The 12,570-nt window shown below is 33.7% G+C and overlaps 1 protein-coding gene across 1 annotated transcript; it reads right to left on the minus strand.

Annotated features, from left to right (window-relative positions):
• Window positions 1-1,300: 1,300 nt before the first annotated feature.
• HVA22K (HVA22-like protein K) lies at window positions 1,301-5,417 on the minus strand. Its single transcript, XM_085713328.1, has 8 exons — window positions 5,324-5,417; window positions 5,031-5,089; window positions 4,832-4,929; window positions 3,917-3,968; window positions 3,552-3,615; window positions 2,141-2,236; window positions 1,827-1,899; window positions 1,301-1,735 (listed from the first exon to the last, which is right to left on the minus strand). The coding sequence occupies exons 1-8, from the start codon at window positions 5,360-5,362 to the stop codon at window positions 1,623-1,625; spliced, it is 594 nt and encodes a 197-aa protein (XP_085569454.1). The 5' UTR covers window positions 5,363-5,417; the 3' UTR covers window positions 1,301-1,622.
• Between the last annotated feature and the right edge of the window lie 7,153 nt (window positions 5,418-12,570).

Consider the following 12,570-nt stretch of genomic DNA (forward strand, 5'->3'; position numbering starts at 1 on the left):
TTAAATATGTGAAAACAAACAATCATAGATACGGGTAACCACTTCAAGTGAGGCTCAAAATTACAAATTATAGAGGATTCCAGCTTTTTTTATTTTACTTTACTTGTATTTTAAAAAGATGCTTCATATAATACTTTGTATGGTTGAAAATTACTCTGATTGTCTTTGTTATACTAATTGCTCATTGCAATGATTTTCTGGTATATAAAGTTGACATATTTTAAGTTAGTTTAATTAGCTTCTAATTAATCGTTTATTCAGTGTTAATATTGGAATGGATTTGTGGAATGCATCTTCTGCTTGTGTTGAAGCCACAAAAATTCGACACAATGATGATCACTTGATAAAAGTATGATGTCCAAGTTAGTTGTTTGTAAAGTTATTCTGGATTGGGATAGCTAACATTGTCTGTCTTCCCGGTTGAGCTAACACCGACAAGTCAATATTGGTAATAATGTGAAGAAAAAAAAATGTAAAAGTAAATCTTGTAATCACATGTCAACGACGTGTCGAGGTTGGATATTGACGTGTGTTAGATGTAGGACACGCCTCCGATATGAGATGTCGGTGCTACATGCGTACCTGGAATAAACATATTCAACTTCCTGTAAAATGTTGCAAGTGCAAGTCAAAGCTGGGTGAAGTGATCCATATTTGTTTGATATTTGGAAGTTGGAAGACATTGTATTATTGCATTCGACGATAAAATGTATACGCAAATGTTAGTAAGTTGATTTGTTTTCTTTCAGTTATTGGCTTAGTGACCAACACATACTCAAATAAAAACACAGCAAGAGGAGAAATGTGGTGACCAAGATTCCGCATAAAACATCTTCACAGTCAAACCACTGGACTGTAACAACGGAGGCTATGTTTTTTTTTATTGCATTATTGTATTTGACAATATTTGTTTGACTATATTCAATTCTAGTAGTCTAGTAACCATTTCACAACATCGGAAATGTTTTGGATTTATTTTATTGTTTCAACTCCGATGCGTGTGAAGAGTTACAAAAGAGGGTGGAGAAACTGGGAATCAAACTTTGAGGGATGAACTTCAGAGAGTATCTAAAGAATGTGAGAACCTTAACAATGATTGCTGACATTGACTAATTCACACACATCATTCGTGAATCTGCATAATTTCAACTCAATTTATTTTTAGGAATGCTGACACGTTTAATAGAACCTCGTATTATCCGTCGTATAAAATGTGCGAAGTCACGTGTATTATAAGTATGAATCCGACTATGAACCATTCATTAAAAGTGAATCCATAAAATCAAACGAACATACAAAATTTTAAACCAAGCATTAAAAGTGAATCTATAACATCAACAGCAAAATTTAGAGACATGTGGAGTATTTAGTCTGTATCATCAAGAATATAGACGGCTTCTAATCTATGCAAAAGCAGCAAATCTCAGAAAATTTATCTACCAGTATCCTATCAAGAGAAAGCTTCAAGTTTTTTTTTTTTTTTTTTCAGAGATAGATTTCAAAATTCAAGAAAATACTAATAAATGCAAGTCTAGTATCTGTTTTTTCAAGTCTAACAGGAACTGTTGGGGACAGCTCTCATCAACTCGCGGAGTCTCAGTTCGCCGAACCTTTCTGGTTGATTAGCTACTGTTCTGGTCACGCTCGGCATCGGACGGTGTGGCAGATTCATCAACTGGACTATGCTGCTGTGATCTATCTGATGCAGTAGGGGGGCTTCTCAACATTTTATCAGCTGGTCCATACAGATAGAGAAATTCAATTTACAGTTTAGTAACTTACATAATGGGAAAAAGCTATTGCTAAGCACAGAAACAGTGTTTCACCTGATTCGGTTATCTTTCCTACCATGGTCTTGACTGACTGGATCTCTTTTTGATATGAGTTGACAAGTTTGATCTGCAAGTGTTTAGTCAAATTCCACTGTTAAATACACTTGTCCTTGCAAGAATATAAACGAACTCTGCATTTGAAACAGGGGTCCGAGAAATTTTCATTATGCAAGCTCTTTTGATACTCAATATAAACAAGTTACGCGATCATCACTGGATTTTTTTTTTTCATTGTTGATGGGAACACTAGATTTTTATTGCTATAGTTTGAAAAATAAAATAAAATAAATAAACAGTATGGGACAGACCACTTCACAAGATGCAAGGCCTAAAACGCGATCAGCACTCTCTTGATGCTTCAACAAGAACGGGCGAATGTGTTTCATGTATAACTGTTTGGCTCCCTGCTTGAATGCAAGAAGTTGGTTAGCAAAATAACATTACAGAGTTGAGGCATTGAAGAGACAAATTTTCAACAATAGAACATGTTCAACTTAAACGATTAAATATAGTGTTGTAATTTTGTAAATGACAGCAACAAATCACTCTAGAAGACAATCCTAATTCTAAAAAAATACACTTCCAGAAAATACATAAATGATTTTTAAGTGAATTATTTATTGAAGATTATTTAAATGAGTGGCGGCAAATGCTGCCAATCTCTTGCACACATGCATCGGACCCCCCCCCCCCCCCCCCCCCCCCACCCGCGCACACACAAACGTCATTGTAAAGCCCCCAACCATATTCCGCATCTCCCCCTCCCCAACGTGCACTCCCAATCACCATCTCTCCTCATCCTCATTGCATGAACACAGTTTTCTCAATATAAGGTTTAGGCTTGGAAATCCATCAAGGTTCCGACTTCTGAATGTCACTTGTTTCACTCGAGCTTGGAAACGTGGGTGGAAACTAAAAGGGCAACAAATTGTGGTAGGGTCAAGGGGTAGCCGCGAAAACTGTGAAGTAGGAACTAAACTTCTACTTTCTGATCCAAGTGATGAGAGTTAGCTATTACAGAAAGTGGTGATAGTGTGAGAGAGGAGAGGGTGGATTTAGGGGAAGAGCAAATGCCCAAAGAGATGATTGGGGAATATTTAAACCCTGATCCTATATTTGCAGAAACCAAACATATATTTAACCTTTTAGATATACTTTGAAAAAAATAATCAATATATTGTCGACTCGGTTCAACTTCAACCAGTCTCATACTCACAGGTCAAAGCGAGCTACTTGAGTTGATCCGTGAACAATTTTGCAAGAGATTCAACTCAATTTTGATAACTACAGTTGTAAACTCGTATATTATACAAGTTTAACTTGGAAATTTGAGAACCATGTTTGTGAAAACAAGAGTATTGCAACAAAACGCACTGATATTCTGATAAAATGTTACTGAACTATAATAAATAAATGGGTAGACGCTGAACCTTTCACAGGTACTAAAATCACACATTATTTTATTAAAATAGATTTGCAACCAGATATGTGCAGAGTAACGTCATATCAGATTTCTCTGCAAAAATCCAAATGCAACCTAAATGTTTTAGCTACCCCTTTTTGTCTTCTAAATATTTTCCCAGATAGCATTGTCTAAATCACGATGCTTGCAGTTTCACAGAAAGAAAAAGGCAAAGGAGAATGTAATAAAATCTATTTCAGTTAGGCTCAAAACATCATCAAAGAATCAACCTAACTCTGAATGTTTATGAAACTCACATTGGTAGGTGGAAGTTGAAGCCAAACTAGAAATGCAAACTTGACGTGATAGTACATGGGAACCCTGAAAAATTAGGAAAAAAGTAATTTAGTTCAATTGCAAGTCACATAACCAATAATCCGGATGAGAAAATACTATCAACCATATTCAATTGCAAGTCACATAACCAATAATCCCGATGAAAAAATACTATCAACCATATAAGAGATAGAATCTTGTTATCAAGAATGTAGTGCAACATATATTCAGAAGAAAGAAAAAGATTGACTTTTGTAAATTAAAGTGGAACAACACAATACAACCAACTTAAGTAAATTAAACTGGAACAAAACAATACAACCAACTTAAATGGATCAAACTATACCAAGAAATAAGCTTGTCCGTGAATACTTCAATGAGGCTGAATGAGCCGAAGGCTGTAAATATCAAAAGTGGAGAAAAATATATCATGATCATGATAAATATAATAGAATAAGGGTTGCATTTACACACAGTAACAGAGGTTGAATTAAATTATCACAATGGCAGGTGTGAACGTGTTAGAACTGATAACTTTGGGATCTTTAAATCAGATATCAGAATAGAACGTGTTATTGGTTCTGGAAAACAGTTTTCCTGAAGGATAGAAAGTGCAGCTCAGTTTTGTGATGTAATTTCATTAATTGATAAATCAATGGGTTTATTAGACGCATTTGGTTCCTTCATACTTCAATTACAACAGAAAGATGCTCAGGAATAAATGTTTATCAACAACAATTCTAATGACATGCAATTACCAGTATGGAGAACAGAATAATGTATAAAAATGGAGGGAATATAAATTCCCTCCATCTAGAACGAAGAAATAATGAACAGTCAAATATATGTAGAGACAGTGTCGTCAATCGCGGATCATGGAAAATAGCGTTTCATTCAAATTCCGCTATGCTAATGCGCTGTATCGATTATTTGACAACACTTTGTACTAAATAGTAAATCCCAGAACAGTAGCGATTTATTAAAATTCCACTATGACATAGCCTCTATTTGAAAACATTGTGTAGAGATTACTAATATGATCAAGTCCCACTAAAATAAAAGCATCAATGTTATTCTAGCCTAAGCAAGATTTTCACGAAACAGCTCCCCAATTGCTTTTCATTTGTCGCATTGTGAGTGTCATTGTCGTGTCCAGTGTCTGTGTCCGTGCTTCATAGCATGAAGTCATTAGCAAAGTTTCTTTTTTCATCTATATATCAATCTCTATTTCGGGGCCGATAAGGGTTAATGAAATTGAAACCTGCCCAGTAGACAAGACACCTTTGTTGAGCATCTTGATTTTTACTTTCTATTGCCTTGAATGTTGAATATACAGGCAAACCAATTCCCACAGAACAACTACAAAAAAAAAAAATTAAAATATCACCAACTTAGCACTTAAAAAAAGCATTTTTTAACCTTAAAAACAACATTAAAATCATAAATGAAAAATAGGTTACCATGCTGTTCGAATTACAACGTGAGAACCAAGAGGACAAAGAAGTAAACGGAGTCCAACCTGCATCAAATAGTTGAGTCCAACCCTAAATTGCGTAATTATTTGATATAAGAAGGAAATTAAGACTAAGAAGCTTTAAAATTGGGGAATTTGGTTGTGCCCTAGAAATTAAGAACAAGATCATAGTAATAGGAATATAAAATATGCGGAATTAAAATTCAAAACCTAGTTGAAGAATAATTAATGGTGGAAATACAAATAAATCTGAGAAAAAGGAGAAGAATGAATGGGAACCTCGCTTGCTATGTTTGATCCGAGGAGAGGGAGAGCCATTCTAAAGTTTCAAAGCGCAGAGGATCATTGTCTTCTTTCTTTTCCGACATTTATTGTCTATTTATATTGTCCATTTTTTTTTAAGTTTACGGTACAAAATTAAGGTTTAAACTTTAATGTGTAATTCATGTCCCACTCAATTAAACTCGATAAAAAAAAATTTAAAAAAAAATTGTGTTAATCCTCTTGTTTTAGGGATAGAATTGTAGTAATATTGTCAACTTAGCTCAGTTGGTAGGGACATTGCATAATTTATGCTGGGGTTGGGGTTCGAACCCCGAACACTTAACTTCTCCACGTTTAATTGTGTGAGCTCCAGTTACTAGGCTACTAGACCAAAAAAAAAAAAAAAATTGTAGTATCATTGGTCAGGAAAAGTAAGGTCTAGAAAATAATTGTTTGACTCATCAATGGGTGAATGAATTTTTTTTTTAAAGTTTATTAATCACTTAAGTTCAATCGTTTATCCTTAAAACTATTACTTTTTCCACCCTCTTAAGTTCTAGCGAGCCCTGTAAATTTACAAAAAAGGCCGTTGGATTTCATAATTCGGATTTAATTTCCCAGAAATTTCCAAAGTATATAATACGGAAATCTCTTTTACCAGAATTTCAACACTCTTTGCTTTATTTTATATTATTTAGATGCCAAATTCATAAAATAAATGCAAATATAAACACAAATATACGAACAAAAATAATACACAAAATCTCATTTTATTAATATAATTGATACGTTTACAATAAAGTTGAAACTTAAAGCTTATTACATTGAATTATTAAAACACCTAAAGCTAATGGGGTAAAACTAAATCTGCAGCACTAGAATTATTAATATAATCTCCACCTAAACCTAAAGCTTATTACTAGTAGAAGATGGATGGGGATGGGGAGGGGAAGGAGAAAGAGATGTTGGGGGGTTGGGGAGGGGAAAGAGATTTTCGGGGGGTGGGGGGGGGGGGGGGGGGGGGGGGGGGGGGGGTAGGCTATTAGGGTAAGGTTTGTTTCCAGGGCGAAAGAGACCTTGATGGTCAACCTTGCACCGAAACAGACCAACATGACACCCAAACAAACCGTGCTTCTTTGCAGCGTGGTGCCTTCCCCATTGTTCGTTCATATAATCTCTGAGTTTCCAAAGAGACCTATTTTTATGAAAGGCCGACGATGGAGACACGTTGTGCATAGAAGGAAGATGAGGAGAGAGTGTGAGAAATGTGAAAGTTTTGGAGGCTATTTATAGGGAGAAAAAAAAAACATGCCTAGATTATAACTCCCCATTATGTTGGTCAAAAAACGTGTTCAAATGGGTTTTACCAGCCATTAATGCTGGTAAAAACTTTTGAAAACATGTTTCTTCTGGTGCAGACCACTGTCCAAAAGAAACATACACAGTTCGAATTATATAATCCAGAAAACCTCCCATGGTTTCCGAATTATGCAATCTGAATTTTTACGATGTTGGGCCAAATTGAAGGATCTGTGGGGTGAGGGACATTTCAGATTATACAATCTGAAACATGTTTTTTTTTATGTGGTCCACATTGCACCGACAGTTTCTGTGGTCCAGGACGCCCAGGGACCTCTATAAATAGGTGTCCCTGTGTTCATAACTAGAAACCACACACACAAAAAAAAAATGAAAAACTTTGTCTTTGATCTGAACACCAATCTAGCTGCAGTTTACTACAACGAGGGGAAGCCACCCCATCTATTCAGGATTCGCAATGATGTCATCCTACCACCCATCTAGGTTTGAATTTATCGAGTTCCTGACGGGTGATACTTTTTTGCTCAGCCCTGATAAGACGTGTATTAGATGATAAGCCTTCACCTGGACAAGTGTCCCTAAGGGACATGTGTTACCATATGAGAGGTACTGCAACATCAGATCAGATTGCACGATCATGATCAGTTGATCCAGCCATTATCTAATAGAATTTAGGATGTATCCATTGTATGAACTTGGTTGACTTAAGGTCTCGAATTAGGCTCGGGCCTAATCTGAATTAAGTCTTGGCCCAATCCAAAACGGATAAGGGGTGTACATTTTTGCACTGTGTCAATTAACATAAATAAGGGGTACGAATAACATAACATTTAAGTGTTGATATTTGTATTTTAAAAAAAAAAGTGTTGATATTTGTATCCGGTAATAATAAAAAATGTAGATTTGGAAGTATTTTTTGGTTACGTGACAACGGCTCTTATTCTGTCTTTCAAAAAAAAAAAAAAATTGCTCCTATTCTGCTTAACCTAGTTGCGTACCTGGAGTAATTTGAAATGTGCACTTTATTTTGCATCTACATCAAATCACACAAATAACAATCCCTAAAAATAATATGCATGCATAAAATAAAAAATATTATATTATCACATGATAATACAATTAATTTTAACCATCAACTTAACTAAGTTCATAAGAGACATTGCATAATATATACAAAAATCAGAATTTGAACTTCGTTTTTTGCTTGGTTATGACTGTTGTTTTCCTGTAGACCGCACCGGTAGAGGCGGGGGTCTTGCTTTATTTTGGCGTAACTCTTTACATTGCAAACTTGTTGATTTTTCTAGCAACCATATTACTGTTGAAATTATTGATAGTGTTCTTGGTGTATGGAGACTTACTGGTTATTATGGCTATCCTAATGGAGGTCGTAGAACAGCCGCTTGGAATTTTCTTCGACAATTATCTAACCAATTTACAGGTCCCTGGTGCATTTTCGGAGATTTCAACGATATTCTTGTGTAAACAATTTAATTATCAAGATCGAGTTATTATATGAAATTAGAACACACTTACTTGGAAACCATGGTGACCGGATTCGCCGAGATTGAAGACATAGTCTTCCTTTGCCTTTCACATGCTCCAAACTTAGGGTTTTCAATGGGGCAAACCACTAATGAGCAGAATAGTCAAAGTGATGGCAAAGGGGACCTAGCCTTTCTATTTATAACCGTGCAACCCTAGGCACCACCCATCATGGGCCTAACGTTTGGGCCTACACTATGTTTCTACACAAATCAGATTAAGTGCCCAAAAGCCCATTATTAATTGATCACTTTTATTAGGGCCTAAGCATCATCAAATGGATCACAACATCAGTCCGTTTTTATTAAAACCAAAACCAACAATTGATTGTAGCCCACCAAATATTAGAAGAAATTCTAACATTCTCCCACTTGGGCAAAATCAATTGTGTATTTTAAAAATAAAATAAAAATAAAAATTTAAAAAATAATTTTTGAAAACGACTCTCGGACTGATAACAAACTTCCTAACGTGGCCACTACATGATCCCATGATGCAACACTTAATAAAGACTCCGTCCAACTAAGAACTGAATGATATCGAATCATGGCGGTAGTTATATCCTTAATTGATACAACACCTTCCATGGTTACAAATATCACTAATTCCGTCGACTAGTCATCTGTGTAGAGTGTAGCAAGAAATGATATGTCAACGTGATCATCGACCATACTATCATTTTCATTGTCGGTCCTCAGTTTCTCTCAATGCCTTAAAGCCAGAGAAATTATGTGATTTCTCTCAAATGCTTAAAGCCAAAGAAATTATGCGATTTCTCTCAAATGCCTTAAAGCCAAAGAAATTATGTGATTTCTCTCAAATGCCTTAAAGCCAGAGAAATTATGTGGTCCACGGAAAACCACATTGTCTTAGCTCCAAAATAGTGTCAATCACCGGCATAGTGATCCCAACGACACTGAGCTCTAATTTTCACACATAATACATCAGCTCCAAAATAATGTTAACAGCTGGCATAAAGATCCTGTCAACATTGAGCTCAAATTTTTCACATGTAATGCCTCAGCTCCAAAATAGTGTCGATCACCGGCATAGTGATCCCTTCAACACTGAGCTATAATTTTTCACATTTGATATTTGATATATACAAGAATTCATCTCATCATCAATAATTAAATTGAATGGAAATTCACATCAATATATCACAGAAAATAAGTGAAAGAAAAATTCATCATCAAATGCATCAAAAGAATTCACAGTATTCATGTTATTCAAAATGACGCTTGAAAACAATGAACCTAAGTCATTTGGTTAAAAGAACAATTAATGTCAAAGTTAGGGAGCCAACCAATGTAATAAATAATTTATTACCATAAAATATAGGAGTTGGGAGCCACTAATTTCAATTTCGACAATTTCTAAGGGTTCAGAAATGCTAGTTGTAACCTTTGATTTTAGTAAATTTGCTTCTAATGTAATCTACACAAGTACCTGGATCATCAAACATTAAGAAAGGTAGAATATTTACTTTGATTAATTTCTCAGCCCTTTCCCCAATGAATATGATCCAAGTGCTTATGTCATGAAGTAAAGGATGTCTTCCTCAACATTAGACTTTATAGCAACAAAAGTTTTGACAACGAAAGATGAAGCAATGTTATGTGAAGTCAAAAACAACTTATATCTACTAGAGACCGTTTATATAGATGAACAAAGGATGAAGCAAGGTTATGTGAGTTTAATCCCAAACTTTAGTTTTCTACCTCCAAGAGTAAAACTAAAACAAAGTTGCTCCAACAAAGAAAAACAAACAAGATTCATCCTAAATGAAGGTAAGGGAAAAATATTTTTCAAAACAAGTTCAAAACTAGAATGTTAAATCATGGTGACAACTCCCACTGACTTCACAATTACTCCTAGATCATATTAATCTGAAATTAAGTTGACATCTCCCACTGACTTCACATTTACTCCTAAATTACAACATTGTTATATTTTCACGTCCAATAACTTTTCATTAGACACATGGAGACCAATATGGTAAGGTACTTTAACTTGTGAGTCATCTCCCACTTACCAAAAGGTTATTTCAGTTCATGCATGTTCTCCTAGAGGCAACTTCAAATCTTACTTCCATTTCTTACAGTTTGACTCGGTTAAGATCTCGATGGAAGCAAAACAATCATTCATTGATAAGGGAAAAAAATGAATGAATTAAAATATGTCATAAGACAAGATATAGCTTAAAATAAACAAGTTATTATAACGAGGCCAATATAATTGTACAATCACCTTTGGGCAGAATGCACAAACCAAGGTCAAAACCTTAGCCAAAACCTCAAATGAGTTAATCAATGAGGATACATTGAACTTGGGAAATTGTCACCTTTGGGCAGACAAATTCTTTGGTTCGACATATACTCCAATAACGCCATCTTGTATAAGTTAATCAATAAGCATGCATAATAAAAGCACAATAATTATCCATTGAGGAAATATATGAGACAAAACATGAATGCATTAAAATATATCAATTGACAAGATATAGCTCAAAATAAACAAGCTATCATAATGAGGCCAATATAATTGTACAATCACCTTTGGGCAGAATGTACAAACTAAGGTTATAACCCCAGTCAAAACCTCAGGTAAGTTAATCAATGAGCATGTATTGAATTCAGAAATTTGTCACCTTTGTGCAGACAAATTCCTTAGTTCAAAACATTCTCCAATAACTTATCCCAAATAAATTTTTAATTGTAAAATGCAATAACCACCTTTGGGCAGGAAACTACATGTTACGATTAAAAACATTCCTCAAGCTACAAAAAGAAATTTCATCAATCAATCAATAAAGGTGGTCCCACTTTGGTGGTAACTACCTATATTAACGCAAGAAATTCTTTTTGCATAGGAATCAACAACTCTTGTCAAAATACGACATAGAAAAAAAATATGCATTATTTAAATGCATCTAAACTGGTCAATATCGTCTCAATTTGCATTCATCATAATTTTGTTTGATACAATGCGGTAGAAAAGTACGTTAAAAGCACATAAAAGAAAATCAACATGTAATCATGTGCTATCTTTTGGAAGAGTAACTATTACCGCTAAACTCATAATCTCATCAACAAGTAAATATTTAAATCAATTACCAACGCAGCGGAAATATTTGAGACTTAAATTTCACCACCATTGAGGATAAAAGACAAAATAGTCATAAAAAAAATATTTAAGAAAAAACTATAAGAAAGACTCTCATAATACATCAATAAAATACAAGGATAACAGTTTTTGATTGCCTTCAGAATTGCTCGAAAATTATCTTTTATGATATTCCACAATTGAGCATTCAAATAAGAACAAGGCAACATATAATTTAATAATTATAAAATCATATACATTGATATTTGGTGTTATGATTGATAAAATTGAGTGTAAATAATTTCACAAATACAACACTTTAATAGAATAATTCACTTCTTATAAAAGAGAATTTCACAAATAATATTTTAGACTCATCCTTGGGAATATATATCTCACAATTTTTTTTTTTTTTACATATTTCACAAAATAAAATTTATTCCCATAAATAAAAAATGTGAAAACAATGTTTGGAAATTATTTCCAATCAAATTACTCAATTTTAAAAACAAATCAATCCACCAAAATCAAATCAAATCCTTTTGAAAATGCAAAATTTGATCCATAAAATATTAATCATGGTGTTTCCTTCCGGATTTGAGATAAAATAAAATTATGCATGATGGAATATTCATATAATAATCATGCCAATATTTATACACATTAGATGCACATACACAATGAATCACAATACGTGAAATTTGTTTCAAAAAACGCAAACCTTGTGGCAACAAAAAACAAATGTAAAATCAATTTGCAGTGACAAATACAACATCAAAAAGAGTAGCACAAAAATACATGATTTTAATTTGAACATGACTACTCAAAATTGTTTTTGGATCCACACATGCAATTGTAATTCAATCATGATAAACATAGTCTTAAAACAATTCAACCTATGAATAAACCAAATCTCAAATCCACTTCATTTTAATAGAGTACAAATGATAGCCATGCATAAACGAAACTATCCATAAACTTAACACAAAGAGTCACACAAAATTGGATCAATTTACCAATTTCACACGTATTAATACATAAACGGCACATATAAAAATAATATAATAATTGAGCAAACAATTATTAAACACAAACTATCATTCATATAAATTAAGAAAATTTATCATAATTCCACAAAGATAGCAATCATAACATTTGTTCAAGTAATTATTTTGATTGAAAATATTTTGTCGAATAATCAAAGGTCAAGCACATACAATAGGAAATATTTAATTTTCCTATCAGCCATATGGTTTTGAAAATTAAAATAATTTCAATGATTCAAATTGAAT

This window comes from Medicago sativa, chromosome 5, assembly GCF_051527215.1.
Source record: "Medicago sativa cultivar Bolivia chromosome 5, Bolivia_mono, whole genome shotgun sequence".
Classification (NCBI taxonomy): Eukaryota; Viridiplantae; Streptophyta; class Magnoliopsida; order Fabales; family Fabaceae; genus Medicago; species Medicago sativa.